The sequence below is a fragment of the Leuciscus leuciscus genome (assembly GCF_965113295.1).
Source record: "Leuciscus leuciscus genome assembly, chromosome: 8".
In the NCBI taxonomy this organism is placed as follows: domain Eukaryota; kingdom Metazoa; phylum Chordata; class Actinopteri; order Cypriniformes; family Leuciscidae; genus Leuciscus; species Leuciscus leuciscus.
This window is the reverse complement of record NC_138732.1, coordinates 6,268,922-6,295,437: the sequence shown is the minus strand read 5'-3', so window position 1 is coordinate 6,295,437 and position 26,516 is coordinate 6,268,922. Positions and strand designations below refer to the sequence as shown.

At 36.5% G+C, this 26,516-nt stretch overlaps 2 protein-coding genes across 2 annotated transcripts in view; both read left to right on the top strand.

Annotated features, from left to right (window-relative positions):
• Nucleotides 1-64: 64 nt before the first annotated feature.
• Nucleotides 65-18,649, top strand: bicc2 (bicaudal C homolog 2). Its single transcript, XM_082176957.1, has 19 exons — nt 65-418; nt 2,943-2,989; nt 3,400-3,469; nt 4,221-4,300; nt 4,875-5,036; nt 5,126-5,179; nt 5,926-6,120; nt 6,796-7,047; nt 8,486-8,617; nt 9,123-9,342; nt 9,526-9,641; nt 10,556-10,725; nt 10,851-10,941; nt 11,083-11,122; nt 13,421-13,572; nt 15,979-16,099; nt 16,346-16,497; nt 17,895-17,994; nt 18,145-18,649. The coding sequence occupies exons 1-19, from the start codon at nt 193-195 to the stop codon at nt 18,270-18,272; spliced, it is 2,508 nt and encodes an 835-aa protein (XP_082033083.1). The 5' UTR covers nt 65-192; the 3' UTR covers nt 18,273-18,649.
• A 3,335-nt stretch (nt 18,650-21,984) lies between these two features.
• The window catches only part of spock1 (SPARC (osteonectin), cwcv and kazal like domains proteoglycan 1), a 239,118-nt gene continuing 234,586 nt past the window's right edge, over nt 21,985-26,516 (top strand). The window contains exons 1-2 of the mRNA XM_082177077.1: nt 21,985-22,161; nt 22,529-22,678. Of these exons, the coding sequence (XP_082033203.1) occupies nt 22,529-22,678 (150 nt within the window). The 5' untranslated portion in view covers nt 21,985-22,161. The remainder of the gene's footprint in view (nt 22,162-22,528; nt 22,679-26,516) is intronic.

Below are 26,516 nucleotides of genomic sequence, written 5' to 3'. Positions count from 1 at the left end.
TTGACTCATGTGCTTTGTTAGAGAGGTGTGATGTAGTATTGCTCTGTTCTGAGGTGTGTGTGTGTGTGTGTGTGTGTGTGTGTGTGTGTGTGTGTGTGTGTGTGTGTGTGTGTGTGTGTGGTGGGGGTTTCTCTGGGCCCCTCTTTTTCTTGTTTCCTTGGTCACCCTGATGGACACACACACACTTTTGCTATGGCGGCCTCAGAGACGAGCAGCACCGTGCCGGAGTCTCCTGAACCAGAGCCCTGTGACCGACCACAACTGGACCAGGACCAGAACCAGAAGAAGAAGGAGGAGGAGGAGGATGAGGACGAGGAAGATGAAGGATCTGAACTTCAGAACCAGGAACTTTCGGATCCGGAGTGTGTGGAGGAGAGATTCCGGATCGACCGGAAGAAGCTGGAGCTCATGCTGTACGGTGTGTGTTTGATCGATGACTCTATAATCTGTCATAGTTTTCTTTCCAGACGCTTCATTAATCCGTTAGATTTTTCTATGCAAACCAGCCGGTTATGATTTCCAGCTAAATGTGCTTGTGTGTGTGAGATGTGATTGTCAGTGGGCATCAGATGGATGTGGTGTGTGTGTGTGCTGTGATGAACAGGTTTAGTGGTCTGTTATCATGAGCTGTCCAGGAAGATTCTGGAGTTGAGTCGAGTTAACAGCCTGCGATTCATCAACATGAAGTCGACATTCAAACCCCTGAGAGAGTGAGAGCAAGTGACAGATCGAGCTTGTCAGAGGAGAAAGCAGGAATCTGGTGCAGATGCTCCTCCTAAAGTCAGGGTTATTCCTCAGAGTTTCTCTTTTAGAGACGCTTCCTTTCAAAATCAACTTAAGATGTCAAATTCCTTATAAATTTTATAATTATTAATACAAATGTTCTGGAGAGTCTTTGTAAAACTCACTGCTATGATACTGGGGTTTTGTAGGTGGTTGCCAGGGTGTTGCCAGGGTGTATTTGGCTGGCTAGCAGAGTTATTATATTTAACTAAAACCATAAAAACAAATTTTTGCTACTTGAAATAAAATAAATGTGAACTAAAATAAAATATTTTTTAAAAAATCTAATGATTTAATTTCAGCAAGTTCCCATGGCAACATTTCTTTTCGTTTAGTTCATTTAGTTTAACTTCATGTATAAAATAACTAAAACTGAAACCAAAAAGTAATAAAAACTGTAGATAGCCTATATTTTAAAAAAATAAATAAAAACAACAACAAAATTACTAAAACTTTTAACTAAAATGAAAATGGAAACTTTTAAAATTCATAATGTTTATAAAAACCAGTATGTAAAATTATATTAAAATAATACTGTGTTAACGCCATGTCATAATTACGAGATGACAACCTGTGACGTTCTATGTTTTTATAGTGTTTTATTTCAACATGATCAACGCCAGAATGAATCTGCAGTGGTCACATGGTAAAAGTCGGAAAATTCTGAGTTGTTATACGAGTTCTACAAGTTCTTTTTGATTACAGTAATTCCAACATGGCGTGATTGAACGCACCTTAACCCAGGTTATTAGGGCATAGATGGTTACTAAATAGTTTCTTTCTGTGATCCTCTGGTCTGTAGATATGAGTCATTGTGTTTTGTGGTCCAGAAGGTGAGAATGGTGTGTCTGATCACTCACACAATAATCTCCTCAACAACTCATGTTTTGAGGAATCATTCATTACTGGAGCACAGACGCTGCACTTACACACACTCTACTTTCACACTGGTTCTTGCTTTAATCTGTTTCCTCTTTCCTCTGTGTTTGTGCCGTATCGCTGCTCAGTGTGTTTTTAGTTGTGTGTGTTTGCTCCTTTCACAGGGAGGGGAATTAGTTTTGCGTCAGCATCGTTTGCTCTAACATAACTTTGCTGTTTGACGCCGTTTCTCAGAAGCGACTTTGTGGTCTTTTTCTTTTTTTGTGTAGAAACACACACACACACACACACACACACACACACACACACACACACACACACACACACACACACACACACACACACACACACACACACACACACACACACACACACACACACACACACACACACTGGTTGTTCAGTCATTCTTGGTTGCAGAGCTGTGTAACCCATGGTGACGAGGAGCGGCAAATGAAAGGAGGGATGTTCTGCCTAACCCTGTAAATGTCACTCTGGGGCAAATGTGTTTAACTTTACCACCCCTACACACACACACACATAGAGAGAGAGAGAGAGTCTTTACTCTTTTTAAGTCTTAAGATATTGTTTGAGTTGTGTAGTTTCTTTAGAGAACTCACCCAGACAGTTTTAACAATCCTAAACGCACACATCCATCCATCCGTCCTTCTACATATAGTTTAGAAATAGGCAATGTGTAACCAGTATGGCATTAAGAATGCAAAATATGCAATATGAATTTAGAGAACTATCACATGAACACAGTTTGAACAATCCAAAAACACACAGTATTGATTTATTTATTTTTTATATATTATTTATTATTTATTTATTTATTTTTCATTATGTATTATTATTTATTTATTATGTATTTATTTATAATTTATGTATTTTTTTAATTATTAATGATTTTAGTATTAATTATTCATTGGTAAACCATAAAGTGTAATAATAATAAATAATAAAGTGTAAAAAAAAAAAGTATAATAAAATTCAAATGTTTTATTGTCTTTAGAGAACTATCACCATGGAGACAAAATTGTAACTATCCAAAAACACACACAGTAACATTTATTTATGTGTTTGTTTCACTAACATTCACATTATTGGTAAAGTATTATAATAGTCTACATATATCTAGAAATAGCCAATATAGAAAATGTGTGAGCAGAGCATGTAAAAAATGCAATATAAATGTAATATTTAAATTATGTTCATTATTTTTATGGTATATAATTTAAATATCTTTGATAAAATATGATATATCACCTTGTCTTTAGCTCCTGCAGAATGTTCTGGATTGTCAGGCGAGGAGTTCTTCGAGAAGGTAAGAGTTCAAATAACACATCTAATATTAACTTTAATCAGCCGCTAATAAGTGCCTGATATGGACCACATTCTCATTTTCACATTTAAGCGTTTATGTGAAGAACCTCACTATAATTAGGCTCTTTGCACTACATGACCATCTAGAAATCCTGTCAAACCCGCTGCCATCTGAAGACGTGTACACGCGTTCAGATCCGCTGCTGTTTCAGTATGAGGATCACATACTGGTGCAGTTTCCTGGAAGTAAAAACCACTCAAGTGATTTAGTTCCAAACACACTCAACAGATTAAGGTGTTATGAAGGCAAAACGAGGAGCTTTGAGATGCTAATGGTCTCTGATGAATGGAGGATCTGAAGATGCAAATTGAATGTCTGAGTTTCTCTTCCTTACACACTCATTGTTCCAGGTGATGAGAGAAACACACACGCAGGTGAAATGGCCGTCCAAGCTGAAGATCGGTGCGAAATCAAAGAAAGGTGAGTGATGTCACACCGCGTCCTGACCCTCATGTTAGTACAAACACACAAAAAAGGAGCATTTAGCTTAATGTCCGAGCTGCTGTTTAAGACCAAAAAAGCCCAAATGCACCATAAAAGTAGCATAAAAGTGCACTCAAAGCTGTAAATGGAACAATGATTATTGTTTTACAAGAAAATACTTTTCAATCCTTAAAAATCTCATGTTTAATTCAATGTGAGAATGTGAAAGAGTGAAAGTTTCAAAGGAAATCCTCGTTTTTGTTCTAGTGTGTCCTAACTAATCAGTATGACTCATTATATGCCATTGTCAAGTGTTTGGTTATTTGCCATCACTGACATCTGTCCTGGTGCAATGCATCTTCCTGCAATATGTTTGAATGTGCAGATGAGATTTAAGAGATAGAGACATATGAGTTTTGAAAGACATGTGGGGAGTAAATAGCTGTTTCCATCCACTTATTTTAATGCACATTTTGGGATATTGTCTAAAAAAACGCTGGCTGGAAACGCCAAGATGTGCATAAATTCTAAAAATGCACATTAAAAATGCATGCGCTCAAATAAGGCTGATCATTTTTTTATAGTTAAATAATTTTTCTTTACAGCTGACAGAAATCAAAGCCACTTTTTATGATCTAATCAAACCCCAATGCATCTCCATCCACATTTCCCCCACTGAATAAGTCAGTTTAGCGCAGAAGCATTGTGCTTGAAAATGCATCGTGATGATTTGTGTGTTTCTCTCTAGATCCTCATGTTAAAGTGGAGGGGAAAAGAGCAAACGTTCTGGAGGCCAAACGGATGATTCTGGAGCTTCTTGAGACTAAGGTGAGATTTGACCTCCTTTCATTTCTCTTATTGGGATAGTTCACCCAAAAATGAAAATTACCCCATGATTTACTCACTCTCAAGCCATTCTTCCTTCAGACGAATACAATCTGAGTTATATAAAAAAAATGTCCTGGCTCTTCCAAGCTTTATAATGGCAGTGAATGGCTGTATATTTTTAAAAGTCCATCAAAGTGCATCATATCCATCATAAAAGTGTCCCAAACGGCTCTGAGGGGTTAATAAAGGCCTTCTGAAGTGAAGCGATGCGTTAAAGTAAGAAAAAAAACAAAAAAATTAATCTTTATCAACTAAAATAACTAGCTTCTAGCTTCTATGCACTTGTATGGAAAAATAGTGCCTATTCACTCCCATTATAAAGCTTGGAAGAGCCAGGATTTTTTTTTTTATATAATGCCGATTGTATTTGTCTGAAGGAAGAATGTCATATACACCTAGGATGGCTTGAGGGTGAATAAAGCATGGGGTAATTTTCATTTTTGGGTGAACTATCCCTTTAAGGAGTGTGTTTATCTGTCCTGTGGAGATCTCACACCAACACACCTGTGCACAGGTGAATAAAGTCACGCTGAAGATGGACGTCACACACACGGAGCACTCTCATGTGATTGGGAAAGGGGGCGGGAACATTAAGAAGGTCATGGAGGACACGTCCTGTCACATTCACTTCCCCGATTCCAACCGGAACAACAGCGCAGGAGAAAAGAGCAACCAGGTACTGAGATATGAACCCACAGCATTTCTTCTCATCATTGATAAAGCTCACTGTTTGAAACAGACTTCATTATTGTCATATACCTGCAGGTGTCCATCGCCGGGCCGCTTCAGGGGGTGGAGTCTGCGCGGAGACGCATCCGGGTCAGTCAGGCCTCATTATAATAAACATTCATTATATGTGACTTTATATTCAGTATTCATTTATTTATATTCAGATATGTCTTTTTATGGCTCATATTTCATGATAATATAACACATTTTTATATTTAATTAATATAATAATTACAATATAATGTATATTAAAATATATTAAAATATTAAATTATAATCATTATAATCTTATTTTTGTATAAAATATTTATATTTTCTGTTCATTTTTATATTTAATTTTTGTTGTTGTTGTATTTTTTATTTATTTTAATTTTAGTAAAAGTTTACAAATTTTGTTTGTTTTGTCATTTTTATTTGTAAAAAAAAAAAGTTAATATGTGTTCATTTTAATAATTTTCTAGTTTTTATTTATTTATTTATTTATTTATTTATTTTAGTATTTCAACTTAAATTAAATGAAAATGAGAAATGTTGCTTTGGTGACTAGCCGAAATTTTATTTTATTTCAGTTCATTATTTTATTTCAAGTCGTTATTTTTACCAATAATAACCCTGATTATAATATTAATATATTAATATAATTTATATATTACAAAATATAAAATAATAAAAAAAATTCCTTTCAATTTTACACTGATTTAAAAATATTCTACTACAGTAATGAAAATCTAGTGAGAATCACCATGAAGAATAATGAGAATAAATGAGGCTGTCATTGGTGATAAATGTGTGTGCATGTGAATCTGGTGTGATTTGCGTAAGTTTGTGCACCGCAGGATCTGCAGCCCCTGGTGCTGACCTTTGACCTCCCCGTGACCCTTGTGGGGGGTGTGGTGGCAGATACGGGGTCGCCGGTGATCCAGCACGTGGCTCAGGCGTTTGGAGTGAGCATGAGCTTCAGATCGCAGCCCAAGCTTTACTGCAGCACCTGCAGCGTGAGAGGAGTACAGGGAAACACTGCTGCCCTGAAGGTGACGCCTGTGATCATGTGATCACATATGACATCAATAACACAACCCTGCATCTTCAAATATTCTGCTGATTTGCAAGAAGGCTTGATATTACCCAGTTTGATGATGCTGAGTTCAAAACTACCAGTAAAAACTTGCACTAATGTACTTTTGTTTTCAAATGATATACTGTATGTATATGTATGCGGAGCCCCTTGAGGGACATGGTGAAAGAAAGAAGTACAAGATGGGACGAAAAATGATATTTCAACGTTCCCTGGCAAAACTTTTGGGTTTAACAGAGAAATTTTGTGTTTGTTCACAAAGAGCACAATATTAACTGTCCATGTTTGCATTTTCTTCTGTTATTGGCCATATTTCTAAACATTAAATAAGGATTAGGCATAAAATAATGTTCTATATGTGGAAATCGGCTGAGAGTTATAACCTGGCTCTGAGGAATATAGGAACCATGTCTCTGTGGTTTTACTGGTGATTAAAAGATAATTCTTCACTGTACAAATGGATGTCAAAAATGCTACAAAATATACTTCATTTTTAGTGAGAAAGTGATGCTTTAGAGATAAACAGGCACTATTTGTGTAATCAGCACCCCAAAACATTTGATTTCCTTCAGCAAATATGTTTCAGGGTGGTGTAATTCCTCCTTGACCTAATGACCTTTGACCTCTGCAGAAGGCGACCTGTGTCCTGATGGAGCTGCTGCTGGGCTCGGGTTTGACAGGAGTGATGGTGAGCACGCAGCTGGACGTCACCTCACAGCAACACTTGTTCCTGTTGGGTCAGAACGGAGCGAACTTCCTCACCGTGATGCATCAGACACACACACAGATCATCCTGCCCGACCTCAGCGCTCCGCAACACACACCCTCGCTCCTCATCCAGGGCACGGCCGACGGAGTGTGTCTCGCTCGACAGCAGCTGATGGTACAAGAAATTAGTGTACAGTGTACATAGGGATTTACTTCAAGTACGGTTAAAGTTATTACAAGTATAAAAAATTATACCTAAATGGGAAAATAGTAGTATACTTAAAGTGCAAAAATAATATAAATAGTAAACTATACTATAGGTATGATGTGTGTGAGATGCAGTGTTATTTTAATATATTTAATGTAGTATTATTGTTTTATTAATATTAACTGAAATAAAATAAGTATTTTATTTATGTTTGACTTTATTTCAGTTTTTTTTATTGACGATTTTTATTGATTTTTTTAATATATTTTTTTATTCATGTTATTCATATATATTCTTATTTTTTATTTAGTTAACTATAATAGCCCTGGAAAGATTAATATGACAAAAAAAAAAGGAAAAAAAAGGCGTTTTCATTTTGAAAAATGACTTGCATAAAGTTTCGTTTTGTTTTTTGTTTTTTTCGATAAATTCGATAAATGCTTAATGTTCTCTTTTAGGGTTTGGGTCAGTCCAGTGTTGTTATTGTAAACTAAAACTAAAACTATTAAAAGCATTAATTGAAATAAAATAAACTTTATCTGAAATAAAATGCAAAAAAAAACGTACATTTCTATTTAGTTTAGTTTAAGTTTTTGTTGTAAATAAAAAAGTATAAAATCCAAATAGACATGTTTAAACACACACACACACACACACACACACACACACACACACACACACACACACACACACACACACACACACACACACACACACACACACACCAAACAACAGCAAAATTACTAAAAAATGTAATATCAATAAATACTGCAATAGTTATGATACTAAAATAACACTATATAATAATAATCAGTCTGTACTCAATATAATTAACTGGTCATTTCTCCCAAAGTGCTGCTTTCACATTCATCAATTTTTATTATTTTTCAAACAACAGTCGACCAAACAAAATCTGCAAACACTGCAACATCTGCATAAATATTCATTACATTCATTAATTTCACTGTAGCCTCAAATGTCTGAATGTCATTGCATCAGGAAATATGTGTCATTTAATGTGAAAATAGATGTGATTCTGACAGGATTAGCTGCATAATGGACTGTCAGCATTCACATCACGCATGATATAATAGACAATAGCATATTTATAAGAATCTGTCAGTGTGTTTGTCTGGCCCGGGCCGTCCTGCTCTCGTCTGACTGTGTGTGTGTGTGTGTGTGTGTGTGTGTGTGTGTGTGTGTGTGTGTGTGTGTGTGTGTGTGTGTGTGTGTGTGTGTGTGTGTGTGTGTGTGTGTGTGTGTGTGTGTGTGTGTGTGTGTGTGTGTGTGTGTGTGTGTGTGTGTGTGTGTGTGTGTGTGTGTGTGTGTGTGTGTGTGTGTGTGTGTGTGTGTGTGTGTGTGTGTGTGTGTGTGTGTGTGTGTGTGTGTGTGTGTTCTCATGCAGGACTGTCTGCCTGTCTGTCTGATGTTTGATGTGAAGGACGAGGGAGATTCTGACCCTCGGAAACTCGCTCAGATGATGCAGAACCTGGGAGTTTTTATCAGCGTCAAACCGAAGGTCAAGCAGACAGCGAAGGTACTACAGCACAGCGCCCACAATGCACCTGGCAAAAAAACCTATGCATACAAATAATAAATTCATATATTTATACTACGGACTAAAATGACGAGTACATACCTCAGGGTTTTGATACAGCAGGCATGTTTAAGGGGGTTCAAAGAGGTCAAAGGTCAAGGAATAGTTCACCCCATAATCAAACAAATAAATAAAAATGTATATAGTATATAACATGAAATGTTTTGCTCATAGGAAATTAAGCTTATTTTAGGACAGTTAGAGTTTTTGCAGTGTGACATTTTATATAATTTAAATCATATAAAAATATCTAAAACTATATACAAATAATACAGCATTTTATTAATATTATATTAATATTCGTTTTTAAATAATATTATATATTATACTTCTCAGTGTTGAAAAATTCTCAGTGTTGAAACAACAACTAACATTGTTTCAACCACATTTCGTCTGGTTTCGTGTCATTTATGCACGTATAACTGGTTAAAGTGTGTGTGTCCAGTCAGTGGTTGTGAAAGGTTTGGAGAGGAACATCATGAACCTCTATGAGGCGAGACGTCTGCTTCTCGGGCTGGACTCCAGTGAGGTCTCTGTAGTGACCAAGAACATGTCTGAGGTCTCGCTGACGACCAAGACCCCTGTGGACCCTCTGGTGGCCAATAATGGAATCACAGGCTACTGGCTCAAGGTGTTAATGCAACAACTGTGCCTCACTGAGACAGGTGTGTGTGTGTGTGTGTGTGTGTGTGTGTGTGTGTGTGTGTGTGTGTGTGTGTGTGTGTGTGTGTGTGTGTGTGAGTGGTTCATGAGTGCTTTCATCCTCTTTAATTTCACTGATGCTTGTTCGTTGTGCTAAATAAACTGTTTTTGTACCTGTCATTCTTCATGCGCCGTGCCCTCTCCAGATGCTGTGATTGGCTCTCCCACTGGGAAGCCCCGCCCCACACCACCACCCGGATTGGCTGTTACCTCAGAGGATGGACGGATAGGACTCAAAGGAGTGGAGTCTAAATTAGAGAAGGTTTCAATGATCAGAATCCTGATTATGTTTAGAATGGATATATTATATATATATATATATATATATCACAGCATCTGTCTAGAACATGTTGGTCATATTTTACCCCATATTAATAATATATATGATATAATATATTTTGCCCATAGACAATGAAAACAATTTTAAGAGATGTTTTTTCATTATTACATTAAATGATAATTTAACTATTTTTTTTCCATTTTGAATAATATAATAATTAGAATTTAAGTTATATAAAAATATATATATACAACTATACACAAGTATTTTAATACAATATTTTTATTAATATAATTATGAAAATAAATTTGTATATATTTATGACGCCTATTTTTTGTATTGTGACTTTTTAAAAAAATAGTAGTTAAGCGCAATTCCCTCCTAATTCTCATGATCATAATAATTCACCTGGAAATTAGAGTTTTATAGATTTTTTTTCTTTGTCATTTTTTCATAATAGTAATAGTTATTCATAATAGTAATTCCCATTAGATTTTTATTAATGTAGTACAATATATTTTATTTAAATCAGCATAAAAATTAAAAGCAGTATAAAAAATACACCCATGATGTATAAATACTTTACAAATTCAAATATATTTTTGTAAATATAAAATAAAAAAATAAAAAATTATATTCAAAATAATTTGTATATACTGTGTATGTATGTGTATATATATATTCACAGTATTTGTTGAAAGTCGCAGGTCATCCAGGTGTTTCATGCATATAACGAATCATATTGATTGACCAACTGACTGCATGATTCACGCTACTTATACGTCTTCAATAAAATTGTGTGTTTAATATAATGCTAAAGTAAATAAGATTTAATGACAGTAAAAGTGTTTATGAGTAAACAAAACCAAAAGCTTGTATTAATGTCATTGTATCAGATTCCAGAGAATGACGATCCGCAGACACAAGCAGAGACGGAGTCCTGCGTCTCGCCACATGCGGAGGTGACAGAGGTTAGAGAGGTCGTTGCCAGGACAACTGTCTCATCAAGGAGAGGCAGCCAATCAGAGGCCTCCAGGGAGCCAAACCAGCCGCTCACGTCTGAGAGGTAAAACCCTCCGTCCAGACTGGCAGAACATGCTCTGGATTACAGTCTAGAATATGTAGAATCTATAATATATAATATATAATAGTCTAGAATATATCCCTGTTTAAACTGTGTGTGTGTTTCAGGTCAGTGAGGGTGGAGGTGGATGGTGTGTATTTGAACAGAGACAGACGCTGTAGTCTGAGAATATTCCCCTCCGTCGACCCTCATAATGAGGTACATCACTCTCACAGTTTTAAAACTGTACCTATTAATCAAAATGGAAGATTTTGTCAGATTTAGCAATTATAGTTCACAACTAAAAGCATTTGTCTCACCGGTTTATTAAAACAATCTTTGCTTACTGTTGTTTAACAGGACCGTGAATACGAGAGAAAAAAGCTTCTGGCAACTCAAGGTTTGTTTGTTTTTATTCAGGACTTGAATATATATATATATATACGTATGTATGTATGTATGTATGTATGTATGTATGTATATATGTATGTATGTATGTATATATGTATGTTACAATAATGTTACAGTACAAAACAAATTTGCCTATGCATTTATATTATATTATATTATAATTTAGTGCCAATAAGTTAATTTATATACATACATACATACATACACACACACACACACACACACACACACACACACACACACACACACACACACACACACACACACACACACACACACACATATATATATATATTTTTTTTATTAATTATTATTATTATTTTATAGAATTTGCCTTGCCTATGCATTTATATTATATTATATTAGATTATATTAGATTATATTATATTATTTTATATTATATTATATTATATTATAATTTAGTGCCAATAAGTTAATTCAAACTAATATTGCTGATGAATATGATGCATATGACAGTGATACTGTTGTTTCTGGTTTTTTTAGTGTTTTTTTTTTATGAATAAATATATTTTAGATAAAGATTTCAGATTCATGCACTCTCATATTTATTTCTTACCGACGGAGTTTAGATCGATGTGTTCATTTTCTGCATCATTTTCACAGTGTCTCACATCAAAGTGTAATCTTTGTGTGATCAAAATGTGACGATTAAAAGCCAAATGATTTAAGCTGTGCCCAATTCAGATTGTTATTCTGGGCCGTGACTGGGTGGACTTGTGTCTGTGTGCGACGGGCCACCGCAGGCTCCATCTATTTGGCATTCATCATGCTGTATAAACCTCAAAATGGATTAAAGAGCTTGAGTGTGCCAGAGAGGTGATATAGGGGAGCCATTTAAGCGTTACGCAGTGCCAGGGAGGGTGATAGAGGGGACCCATTTCAGAGTAACACGCTGCCAGATTTATAATGGACTGCAGCCACTCCACCCACAGGATATGCAGACAGATGAACACACACACACACACACACACACACACACACACACACACACACACACACACACACACACACACACACACACACACACACACACACACACACACACACACACAGAGCAAGCTGACATAAAATCATTCTGGCTAGTTGACATGATGTGTGACGTGTTAGACTAAATTCATTAGTTCTGCACCTCTTTCATGAGCTTATGTTAATTGACAGATGAGGAATATTTGTACTTCAATTCTAGTACCATTTAAACTTTGAAGAAATTTTCACTCAGAAATTGCAGGTGAATTTTTTGCGAACAATCGCATAGAAATGGCAAACAATGCATTGAATAAAATGTGAATTTTTAAGTCACACACATACTCCAATAATCCTTGTTTTATTTACAACTTAGAAAAAACTTTTTTTTTTTTACAGTGTAGTATAGGCAATTTTTTTTATTTGCATTCATAAACATTTTACAGAAACATTTTATCCTAAAATCTTGATTTACATTTATGCATTTGGCAGATGATTCTATCCAAAGAAAATTACATTGCATTCAAGTTATACACTTTAAAGTTTAAACGTTAATTTGATTTAGTGATTAAAAATAAAATTACAAGAACATAATGTTATCTACCCACCGGCACACAAAACACACTTACGCATGTATCCATATTTCTGTCAGAAGTGAGTGGGTTTGATGTATAAAGTAAATTATGTAAAAAAAAAGAAAAAAGAAAACAAATCTAAATCTAAATGATCTGAGAAGCCGAGTAATTAAGACTTGTCAGACAGAGACTATAAATGTTTGGATATTAAAATATGGCACTCTTGCTTCAGGAATCGCCACACAAAACGTCAAAAGATTATCCTACTAAATCCAAGAATGGGCATGTGTTTTTTAATCTTTAATCTCACACCCTGTGCACCTCAGAAACAGATACTGTACTTTTAAATAAGCTCCTGTTTAAACGATTTCATTCAGAGAGAGAGAGAGAGAGAGAGAGAGAGAGAGAGAGAGAGAGAAAGAGAAAGGTATAGCAGCACATTCTTCTGCATGACTGATTTTGATTAAGTTGTTTAATTAGGTGGCAGGTGTTTAATAATTCAGGGGGACTTACACACACACACACACACACACACACACACACACACACACACACAATGCACAATGCAGTTAAAAGCGACACTGCACACACACTTTAATTAGAGCTGCTGCTGTATGCCAGTGTAAATCTGGACCTGGTTCTGAGCGTATAATGTTTCCAGGCGTTCAGGCAGTTTGTGTGTGTGTCTAATAATGCCTGTGATTTAATCTGTGAAGTGTGTGTTACAGCCATGCAGCAGACACCCGTGGTCACTGAGGTTCGGACCCCCACAGACACCTGGGCTGGCTTGGGCTTCTCTAAATCGATGCCCACCGACGCTGTGCGCGAGCTGAGAGCCGTGAGCCGCCGCTGCTACAGACCCTACATCAACCAGCAGCAGGTACACACACACACACACACACACACACACACACACACACACACACACACACACACACACACACACACACACACACACACACACACACACACACACACACACACACACACACACACACACACACACACACACACACACATCCAGCTCTCCAAATGAGGACGCACAGTACACTTTGGCTTTTCAAAACCTATAACACTGAGTATCAGAGTTTATCATGTGTGCCAAATAGTGAGTTTTGCACTAGCAAACACCAATCACATTTCCTTCATGAAATGTAAAAGTTATTTTGACAAAGATTATACCATGTACACCAATTTGTGGTAAATTTTTTTTTTTTTTTTTTTTTAAAGAAATTAATAGTTTTATTCAGCAAAGACTCAATAAGTTGGTAAAAAGTGACAGTAAAAACATTTATAATGTTACAAAAATATATATAAGTACTTTTGAACTTTATTCACTAAAGAATCATGAAAAATAAAATCTATCACAGTTTCCACAAAATTGTTAAGCAGCTCAACTGTTTTCAACATTGAAAATAATCAGAAATGTTTCTTGAGCATCAAATCATCATATTAGAATGATTTCTGAAGGATCATGTGACACTGAAGACTGGAGTAATGATGCTGGAAATTCAGCTTTGATCACAGGAATAAATTACATTTTAAAATATATTCAAATAGAAAGCAGCTGTTTAAAAGTGTAACAATATTTCAATATTTTTGTATTTTCGATCAAATTGGTGAGCAATGATGCTGAAAATTCAGCTTTGCATCAGAGAAAGTAATTCAATTTTAAAATGTATTCATATAGAAATACGTTATTTTGAATTGTAATAATATTTCAGAATATTAGCCTATTATTTTTCATTCAAATAAATGCAGGCTTTGTGAGCATAAGAGACTTCTTTTAAAAAAGCTAACCAAACCCAAACTTTTGAACAGGAATCTTAGAGTACATTTACAGGACAATGATGTACTAATAACAGAAACGTTTTTAATTTGTGTTTTTCGTGTGCAGAGGAAAACGTTGTCAAAACGATCCTGTTTCACGAAAACTATTAAACGCACTGTATTATTCATGTCAGGCCAGTAGTTGGCGATGTTTGTAAAGAAACACACACTCCTATAGACTGAACACGTAATGTGCATGACATCACCATTTTAACAAATTGTTAAAAATATAGTTATATATGCAATATATCATATAACAAACATAAATTGTTGTTAACATATAGACAATAACTGTATCATTATCGAAAACTTGCACTTTGATGCAAAATTGTTTTCAAAAGTTTGCGTTTTCAGTCCAAAACGCTGTTGTCGTGTAAATGAAACGTATCAAAAGTTTTCTGTTTAACTAAAACTATGTGAGTAGCCTACTTGTCTGACCTTCATTAAGAGGAATCAAAGTCCTTATATTGCAGTGTGTCAAATTGCTCATAACAACGTTTTTTATTTGATTTATAAAAATAAATAAAAATGTAGTAAGTTTCTGTGAGGATTAGGTTTAGGGGCTAGAAATGAGCTCAGTATAAACACCATTACGCCTATGGAATGTCCTCATTATGATATGTGTACCAATATGGACTGTGTGTGTTTGTGTGTGTGTTATCTGAACAAGAGACCTCAAAATAACCCACGTGTGTGTGTGAGTTTATACAAAATATTCCTTTCTGAGTACAGTGGTAATGTATACACACACACACACACATACGCGCCTGTCATTCAGAACAGTGTAATCATAGGAGAAAAGACTGTAAACTCCAGTCACAGAAGTGTACGGGCACACAGTGAGCAGCACATCACTGTTCCCTTCACTTCCACCCTCATTTCCTCTCTGCTGAGATAATGAGACGCTCTCAATTAAAGCTCTCAATGAGAGAGGTTTAGCTCAGCACTGCAGCACTGATTGAATCTGAGTTTGATTGTGACTGCTGTTTGAATCATCGAATGAATTCTGAGTATAAGTGAAACCCCTTGAAGGATTCAAATCGAAAAGTTATTGAAATCTGTTTTTTGCTTCGTCCTTTTTTTAAAGGGTTCAATCAAAAACTAAACTTGCCATCAACTGCTCATATTATTTAAAACCTGTCAAAAAATGATTTCCTGTAAAAGCTTTTTTTTTTCTGTGTAATACAAAAGACTATGTTTTGCAGAACGTTCAAACTCCAAAAAGAAAAAGAAATCAGATTTTTTAAAATGTTTTGACAGAAGTCTTTTCTGCTCACCGAGGCTGCATCTATTTAATCAAAAATACAGCAAAAACAGAGATATTGTGAAATATTTTTGCAAATTAAAATAAATATTTTCTATGTGAATGTATTGTAAAATGTAATTTATTCCAGTGATCAAAGATGAATTTTCAGCGTCATTACTTCAGCATCATGATTGGTCTGTGTGGTTGTAGGTGTGGAGTTCACAGAACGGCAGCGACTCGGGGAACTGGAGAGAAAGACGTGGATCTGCATCTTCATCACCACCTTCATCATCATCCTTTCTTGCCTATAGTTTGTCATCAGCCCGAACATGTATGTGTGCTGTTAAACTCATCGTTCTGCTCCCTAATTACAGAGGGTGTGACATGCAGTATCATGTTTAATTAACAGTAACTATTAAATGAGTTTAGCTGCTCTTTACAGAATTAAATTCTGCCAGCTGCTTTATTTCAAGGTGAAACAATCATTTACGCTTGTTGAGGTGATCGAGATCCTACTGGGAAATTTAGATATCACTCCAGCTTTGTGAGCTTTTCATTTCTGACCTTTAACCTGCAGCGGAGGGGTACATGACCAGCTCTGAGGGCGGGGCTACAGTGTCCAGACATTTGATTGGCAGCTCTCCCAGTCCCGCCCACGCAGATGATCTTATTGAGTTACTGGCACAGCTGGGTCTGGAGAAATACATTGATATTTTCCAACAACAGGAGGTAAATGCACAACCCACACACACACACACACGTCCCAGACGGCACACCCACAGAACACCCACACGCCGCTATTGTCTGATGCAGATTGCACACACACACACACAATCTGACTGGATCTAACCTTGAGGAATGAGGGTGCACAGGATTATTTTAGTCTAACTGGAAACAAAGTCATGTCTAAAAGTTTGAGGTGGATCTAGTGAGTGGATTTGCTGAAGTTGGTCTGGCTATTTGCATCAGATCTTTAAAAAAAGGTTTCTATGAGCAGAACTGTACAGTAGATTCTGCTTTGTTTTTGGTTTGTCAAACAAACAATCAGTATTTGCACTGGAAAAAAAAATATTTTCCTACACAGTATCTTTGTCTTGGATTTCAATAAAATAACATTTTTAAACCAATATACATTGATTTCAGATGCAAAGTCTCGTTTTCTGATAAATATATGAAAACAAGAATATTATCTTCTGATGCAAAATGTTCAATATCAAATCAAAGACCGGCCAGTGGGGTCCGAAAACTGGCTGATATTTGCAAGTATCTGTGGAATAATTTTTTTTTTTTTTTCTTATGCTCACCAACACTGCATTTATTTGCTCAAAAATATAGTTATATTGTGAAATATTAAAGTTTAAAATAAAATAATATAATATTAATAATAAATAAAATAATAAAATAAAATATAATAATAAAATAAAAATATTTAATAATAATACGTTTTTTATTTGAATATATTCTGAAATGTAATTTATTCCTGTGATCAAATCTGAATTTTCAGCATCATTACTCCAGTCTTCAGTGTCACATGATCCTTCAGAAATCAGTCTAATGTGCTCAATTTCTGCTCAAGAAACATTTCTTATTTTTATAAATATTGATAACAGTTGTGCTGCTTCATATTTACTTTATTTTCGATCAAATAAATGCAGCCTTTGTGAGACTCCTTTCAAAAACATGATTTTTTTAATTTTATTAACGGTAGTATAAACTCACTCAAGACTTAAATACATTAAATAATTTTGCTTCTCAAGTAAATGCATCTTGATTTTAAGAATGTTTAGATATTTATATTGTTAAACAAGTGAAAAATTCCGAGTAAGAAAATCATTTTTGGAGTGTGTTGCTTTTGTTAAATTCAGATATGTGCAGTTTTTTTAATGATTTAATATTTTCTACACCAGTTTGTTTGTGTGGTATCATCTATTTTCATCAAGTCAAACGTCTAACTACATGAGGCAACACACACAATTACACCTAAAGACATGTGTGCACACACACACACACACACACACACACACACACACACACACACACACACACACACACACACACACACACACACACACACACACACACACACACACACACACACAGATAAATGTTGTTCTCTCATCTGTCAGATCGATTACCAGACGTTCCTGACGCTCTCAGACGAGGATTTGAAGGAAGTGGGCGTGAACACATTTGGAGCGCGGCGGAAGATGATTCTCGCCATCACGGGTCACTTTAATTAACCAATCTAATGTAGAACTCGTTAAAGAAACATTCTGTTGGCTGATTTGACTAAGAAATCATCATGTCGACATATGCCGGATAAATCTAAACATTTGAAGCATTTGAAACTTCTGTACTGCATTTTTCCCTCATTAGATCTGAGTAAAAAGAGGACATTTCCAGAAGCGCCCACTGTGAAGTCTGGATACCTGGAAGGCGGAGCGAGCGGACGTCTTCCACGAATCATGGACGAGGACTTGGCTGCCAAGAGTAACCGCTGGTGACCGGATCATGTGAACGCAAAAGACTATAGCATTACCTATAATGCACCTGGGGCCAGTTTGTGCTTCCTGTCATGTTGGCCCTCAGGGACCAATCAAAGTATGACATGACAGATGATTTCCATATAAGACAGAGAGGACAGATGTGCTGTGACTCTCAGAGGAAACATGCGGAGAAGTGTGACCTTCAGCATGATCCCACTGCCCGTCCAACACCAATACTTAGTATGCAAGTCTGTCTCTAACTCTCTCTACCTCCTTTTCTCTTCCCACTGCTGTTCTATGCAAAACTTTATTTCCTTTATGTATTGTTCAAATATAAGGATGCTTTCAGACAATGTTTAAATTTGGATCTTCCATTAAATGAGACACAAAAAACACATCATTTCCTTCATTCATTTCAGAGCTATGGTGCATTGCTCACGACATACACTGAAAACCATTCGGAAAGAAACAGTTTTTACTCGGAAATTGCTAGTAAATTTCACAAACAATCACAAAGAAACGGCAAGTACCACATTGAATTAAATGTGGAATTTTGAAGTAGTAAAACTGACAGTGTTTTCTTGTACAACTTACTCCAATAATCTTGGTTTTATTTTACAGTGTATGGTTTAAGTCCAGTGTCACAAAAATCAATCAGTGACAAAAAAGAAAAGTAATATTGAATTGCTGTGAGTATGCATTGATCAAAGTATTGATATATATTTAATTTAGTCCTAAAAATTAAGTAAAAATAGTTATCAATTTAAATCATTGGAGGCACAAAACCTTTAGCCAATAGAGGGCGTCCTGTCACTGTCTGTGCTTAAATGAGAGCTTTCATTTTGTGCATTAAAATGCAGCATTTTTCCTTGGAAATGAACAAATTAGCCTATGTAATTTCATAACCTCAACAATTACCAGCTTGTGCACTTCTCTGTTAAGTAAATATAATGTATGCTAAAAAGAATAATTAGCTGGTTTTGTTCAGCAGAGAAAAATGTGAAACCGCTCTCAATATTCTGGCGTTGCACCTCAGTGCACAAGTGAAAGTTTTCAATTAAAATTATCTGTTCTGCGTGTGCTCAGCGTTTCTCTCATTTACAATTTAATGCATCTCTCATATGCATGTCAATCAGCTGGATTTCAGAAATACATCATGCGGATTTAGCTGTGTAAATATCTTGGCTGTGGCTGATGGGAATTTACTCACTCTAACATTTTCAAAGTGTAAAATGTTAACGGCACATAATCAGAAACCACACTGACCTACATTACCCACTTTAAAATATTGCCACTTAACATTAACAGCATTAAGCCAATGGAGTGGAACAGAATAAATTAAACACACAAACTAATGTCACACACACACACACACACTCACGTATACAGGGCGTGCTTGACAGAGAGAAACTGTTGCTGCACACAGAGCATGATAGATGTCATTGGCGGTTGCTTCATGTCTCGTGTCCATGAGTGTCTCGTCGCAGGAGGTTCAGTGTTTTAAAGATGACAATTCATGAATCAGCCATTGCAGGGTTAGAACCATCAAGCTTTTATTTACCATCTGCACAAATATTTAACCACCGAGTCACGCCAGCCAATATGACTCTATACATAAGTCATTTTCAGTATCTGTGACTTCTGAACTGTAGTACTCATGCACTAATAATGCTGTGACTCAACACAATGACCAACGCCAAGGTCATCATTAGTTCGAATACGATGGATTTAGTGATAAATTGTTTTGTCATATTAAAACATCCATCATGCATTAATGTGTAGACCTTTCAAAAGGCGTCTTTACACAATTGAGTTAAGGCTGCGTTGAGGCTGTACAGACTCAATGCTGTATAAATGCCAGATTATTATGCATCTCTGACCCATCTCAGTTCCTAGAGGCTCTGATGTGGTTTTGCTTCAGCAATAATTATATTTTTGTTATAATTTCACATTTCCATTCATGTTTCTATAGAAATAACACTTTAGATTAGGGTCCAATTCTCTATTGACTGACTTTTACTTTACTGCTTAGTATTAGTTTGTTAGTTAGTTAGTTAGTTGTTAAGGTATAGTTGTTAAGTTTTGGTATTGGGTGGATTGAGGGATGTAGAATATGGTCATGCAGAATAAGCCATTAATATGTGCTTTATAAGTACTAATAAACAGCCAATATCCAAGTAATATGCATACTAATCAGCAATTAGTTAATAGTGAGAATTGGACACTAAGAAAAAGTGTTACTGAAATAATTTTATATTGTATTGATAGATCAATTTCATGAGTCATTCCACAAATTAGATGCCCTTTGTGTCACTTATGCACATATGTTTAAACCATGAATAGCAACTTTTACTTTACACAGAACATTATTACAGGCAATATTATTTATTTATTTTTAAAGTCAATAATTCAGTAACCTTACTTTATTATATACATTTTCTGCCTTTTTGGCCTACATTTAGATTGAAAAAGAAAAGCAAGTATTTTGCATTTTATTTATATATCTTTAGATTTTAGTGTGCATAAAAATGCTAAGTGCTTTTGTTACCAGGTTATATGTCAGTTCTGTTACCATCATATAGCATATAAATAAATAAATACATAAATAAATAAATATATAAATATGAAGCTGTTATTATAGCATCATACTTGCAGGCAACGAACTCTTCAAGGACAACTCTTCAAGTGTCCCCTCTTTATACCACTGTTATATTAGCCTACGTTTGTTAGAATGGAATGAGCCGTATAACATTATTTCAGGAATAATAATTTCTGTAGCTATAAATGTATGCCGCCTCTGCGCAGCATTAAACAGTCTGTGGACGCACCGTCTCGTGGTTTATACACATCAAAAGAGCCTACTGGGCCTTATTTGCAGTGTGTGTGTGTGTGTGTGTGTGTGGTGCTGAATGGACAGCTCCCCCACACACTCACTGGATCAGCGGTTCAAACCCTGATAGAGAGCAGATCTGAACCACTGCACTAGACTACAGAGAACACCTACAAATATCAATCTCAATACTTTCCCCGCGTTATGTTTACTAATGAGATAATCCATTGACTTGTTTATTCTTTTCAATTAAACATGAGCCAATATTCCATTCCGTCTCCCTGCAGCTGAATTCACTGCAGTGGACAGCAGCAGTTTAGAGCCATTACAGCCTGATTTCAAATGAAAGCGGAGGCAGGTTTTAATTTGTTAGGAGTGATCAGGGAGTGAGAGCATGTCGGTGTATTGATCCCCTCTGCACAGCACAGGATGTTTTACAGCTTAAAGTCAACACCTGCGTATTACCTCCTCCTCCTCCTCCTCCTCCAGCACACCTCAACGCCAACGAGCGCGTTTGTTCCCGGCTGAATGCAGCACTCCCTTTGTTCCATATCCATCTCTGAGAGAAACACTGAAAAGTGTGTGTGTGAGAGAGAGAGAGAGAGAGAGAGAGAGAGAGAGAGAGAGAGAGAGAGAGAGAGAGAGAGAGAGAGTGAGTGTGTTTGTGTGTGTGTGTGTGTACGCGACAAAACTACAACCTTTCCGTTATAATATACAAAGTTCAGCAAAGAAAGCTTTCAGAATCATAACAGCATCGTTTCGGTTTAGTTATTAGAGTTTGCGTCACGCGTTATCACATAACGTCGCGTCCCTCTGTGTGGAGAGAGAGACAGAGAGAGAGAAATATCTCGAGGAAAAGTGGGCGGAGTCACGGTAGAGGGGGCGGAGACGCTCACCGTTCCATTACACGGGTCCGTTTCTCCCAGTCGTGTTCAGTGCAGCAGCTACAAGATCTGAGGAAACTCACCCGCTCTCCCGTGTCTCGGATACTTTACGGTCCCACGGACGCGCCGCCCGCCCGGTCTCCAATCACCCGTTCAGTTTGGCCCCAGGAATCGAGAACAGTCCCGTCTTGAGGTGAGTGAAACGAATAATGTCGTTATAATACTAAGCCAATTAAACCAGCAGGCTTAAGGAGTCGAACGAGCCGTTTTACTCGCCCGTTAAAGTCCGTTATTTTTGTTTGTCAGTCACCTCAGGATTTTGTCCTCAGGGACGATTAATCATATCAGATGGACATATTCAGCGGATTTATAATCCAGAAATAATCCGCGCCCTGCCTGTGAGGCTCTGGAGTTGTTTATTGGATACGAATTAGTGAGCTTTTTGATGTTTTATTGTTTGGACTTGTTTAAATGAAAGTCCTCTCAAAAAGGCTTGACGTCTTTACTTCAAGTGCCCCGTGCCTAATTTCACCTGCCCTCTCTCTCTTTCTCTCTCTCAGATGATGTTGAGTCTCGGTCTGTTCGTGTCTCTGGTGTTTTTGACGGTGTCGGTTACCGGCAGCAGTGATGGAAACCCGCTGGACAATGATAAGTGGATGAGCACCGTGTCCCAGTACGACAAGAGCAAATACTGGAACAAATTCCGCGACGTGAGTTTTTCCCACTATATTTCCTTATGCCACTGGGTGGACCAAATGTCCGCGTAAAGGTCTGTAACGTTAGTCATTTTAATTAGCTTAATTCAGAACAAAAGTCAAAGGATGGTTTCGGTGGTTTTTTTTTTACCTGCGTGGGAATTTCTTTTAAAAATCCCTGAAAAATAGCAAAAGCTGACTGATCCTTCTTTTGTTGTCTTTCCCACTAGGTAAAAGCTTGAGCAAAATGGTGTATTAATTAAAATATAAATCGCCCTAAAGGTTTATTTTAGGGTTAGGGATTGTCTAGTGTTTATAATATAATGTTACCTCATATATTCAAAACAATGGATATGTGTGAGCTTGTGTGAATGTGACTGTATTCATCTAGTGTTTGTATACTATCCCTACTAAATGTAGTATGCAAGATTAGGATTAGTACATCCAGAATTAGATGACATTGAAAGCAGTATGAGTAAAGTGATAGCATAGATTAGGTAGATGACATGTTTGTGCTTTTTTGGCCGAATATTACTTCAAATTACTTTTATAGAAGCTCAATATTGCACACTTAATATCCACTAGCCCAGGGTTTCTCAAACTCGGTCCTGGAGGGCCACTGTCCTGCACAGTTTATCTCCATCCCTGAGCAAACACACCTAGCTGTGAGTTTCTAGTGATCCTGAAGACATTGATTAGCTTGCTCAGGTGTGTTTGATCAGGGTTGGAGCTAAACTGTGCAGGACAGTGGCCCTCCAGGACCGAGTTTGAGGAACCCTGCACTAGCCTATATAATATGCAACCAGTAGTAGGGCAAATTATGTCTGAATACATAATAGCACAGGAACTGTCAGATTCAAAAAGTTGAAAAACATGAGAACTGTTAGGGCTTTTTAAGTGTACAGTAAATGTTATTGGTAAGAAAGTTGTTAGGTGTGGGTATACTGTACTTGTTTTATGATTTTGTATCAGGCCCATAATCACCTTAATCAGATCAGATTTCAGGTATCAGATATCAATGGTTGATTCTTCAGCTAGAACATTTGGCCCTTAAATTCTAAATATGTGGTTACTGTCTTGTTTACTGCCGTACTGGGATACTGGTGTGCATCGTTTTAGTATGCAGTCAAAGTATGCCAATTGGGATGAAGCCTGTGTGTTGCGTGCATGTGTTGTGTAATCCGCACTGGAAAGATTGAGATCTCGAAACGAAGCACCTGTCCATAAGTGTGTTCAGGGGTTATGAGAGTGAGATCAGGGGGTTTCGGAGGCTCTTTATATGGATGAAGTGATTGCAGGATGTGAAATGAAGAGTCTCTTCATGCCTCTCTCTTTCACTATGCATCTATCTCTCTCTCTCTCCTCTCATTCTTTATCTCTGCCTCTCTCTTTCTCTGTGTCAGTAATTTTTCTGTGTTAATGAGAGGTGATATTATGAATGCTGATGCAGTCAGAGAATCTTTGAAAGTGAAGGTGACAAGGACATTAGCACATAATCGAACACACACACACACACACTACACACACATTCTTGTACATCTATCTTTATGAGGACTTTCATTGACACTATGCAATCTCTAGCCACTTACCCTAACCTTACCCATCACAACTAAGTGCCTAACCCGAACCCTTACCCTAAACCTACCCTTAACCTAATTATAACCTTATCCCTAAAACCAAGTCTTGACCCTCAAACAGGCCTTTAAAGGGCTCTCAGAACGTGAGGACTGGCCAAAATGTCCTCACTTTACTCTCTTTGTCCTCCAATGGTCTAAAACTCAAACTGGTCCTCACAAAGATAGTTGTACAAGTACACACACACACACACACACACACACACACACACACACACACACACACACACACACACACACACACACACACACACACACACACACACACACACACACACACACACACACACACACACACACACACACACACACATGGATGACCAACAACTTACATCTTTGATATGAGAATGTGTAGATCACAATGTAGTTATTTTTCTGAAAATGTGCAAATGGTTTATAAATTAAATAACCATCTGCTAATGGTATTTTTAGATAAGCCAGTAAATGAAATGCTGCACAAATGAAAGGCACTTCATCTCTTTTTTTATTCTTTTTATTTGGAGGATAGCCTACACAGCAAAATATCAGACTATTCAATAAGAAATGAAGTCTGGCATCAATGCAAAACCAGATTCACAATATATAAGTGCAGAACTAGTATTAGATTAAATTCTCATTAGAGGAAACAATCAGAATTCCAATTTTAAAGAAATGCAACAGGTAATGATATTCTGGGAAACAAAGCGTTCTTCCACCTTGATCCATAAAATGAAAGTTAATTGATTAAATATGAGGATGCAAATGTAAATTAAGTACAAAAACTTGTACTTTTTACTTTGCATTAAAACTTTCAGACAAGGCTTTGTGAAGCCATCGTTTAAAGTTTGTTTTGACAAGCTAATTCAATGATTTTCTTCGCATTTCAGTTCATTTTAAATTTAAATTGCAATTCTCAATTCTGTTTGCTACCTCAACTCAAACTTAATTCAAATTCAGGAATCCAAATGGAATTTAAAAAAACATTGTCAATTCAATTCTGAGTGCACAACCCTGCTGTTATTTAGCTGATGTATACACACCTGTGACATATGTTGAATTCTGTTTTCTCTCATGTATATATATTGTAAAACAGTTCAGCTTTAATATGTTTGCAGTTTAAATGGTAAAGCAAAATCTCTGACACATTTCAGCATTGTGCGTTAGATACGTCATAGTTCAAAGTGCTATTTTGCTCTATAGCGGTGTATGTGTGAGTGTGTGAATTTGTGTAATAACTCCAGAAGCTCCATCAGTCTGTCAGGGTGAGAGATGACAGGTAGTGTTGAGCCCGTGGTTTAAAAGCTTTAAACTAAGGGTTTTCTGAAGATCTAGCAAAGACAGACATTTTTAAACACACACACACACACACACACACACACACACACACACACACACACACACACACACACACACACACACACACACACACACACACACACACACACACACACACACACACACACACACACACACACACACACACACACACACACACACTAGGGCTGGGTATTGACACACATTTGCAATTCGTGATTTAGATTCCGATTCGATTCAATATTGTTCATTTGGGATATCAGGTACAATACATGTATGGCAAATTTTCTCAAGGAAAACAAATCTCTTAACTAATGCTGTAATATGTGAGTCAGATTTAGCCTACTAGGCTTCATTAGCCTACTATAATATTGAAGGTACAAATGAACTGATTTGTATACAAACACTTAAATTACACTTTTAGTTATTTTTATAATAATGAAGTTATACTAAATATAAACATTTAAATGCTGGCTGTCATAAAAACTTTCCAGATTTATTCAAACATGCAAATTATTGAAGAACATTAAACATTAGAATGAATATGTAATATGGTGCGTATATTTAGCAAAATGCTCCTCTCTAGAATACATTTTTCTAGCTGACTAATGAGTTTATGGTCACTGGATATGGTTTTTCTGAGGTAAATGTGACGTTACATGACATTGTTTACAAGCTGTTTTACTGATGTCTTTCCACGGTTGAAACACTGATTGAGCGATTCCATGTCACATGATACGGATTTCGATAAGTTGTACTCTATCTTTTAACACACTCTCAGATGCTCATTCATGTTTATTTCGCGCTGTAACTGGTATTATTAAGGCGGAAGAGAAGATCGTGTGCGATCCGTGCTGCTGCTTCTCTAGAGCTGAGCCAGAGCGATCTCACGCCACAGCGCCAAAACGGTATTTATGTTTTTTAAT

What these genes read in the sequence shown, in the direction of transcription:
- bicc2 (XM_082176957.1), top strand. Translation starts at nt 193, where the DNA reads ATGGCGGCCTCAGAGACGAGCAGCACCGTGCCGGAGTCTCCTGAACCA. An exon ending in GCTGGAGCTCATGCTGTACG is followed by an intron (nt 419 to 2,942) that starts GTGTGTGTTTGA and finishes CCTTGTCTTTAG; the next exon opens with CTCCTGCAGAATGTTCTGGA. An exon ending in TGGAGCTTCTTGAGACTAAG is followed by an intron (nt 4,301 to 4,874) that starts GTGAGATTTGAC and finishes ACCTGTGCACAG; the next exon opens with GTGAATAAAGTCACGCTGAA.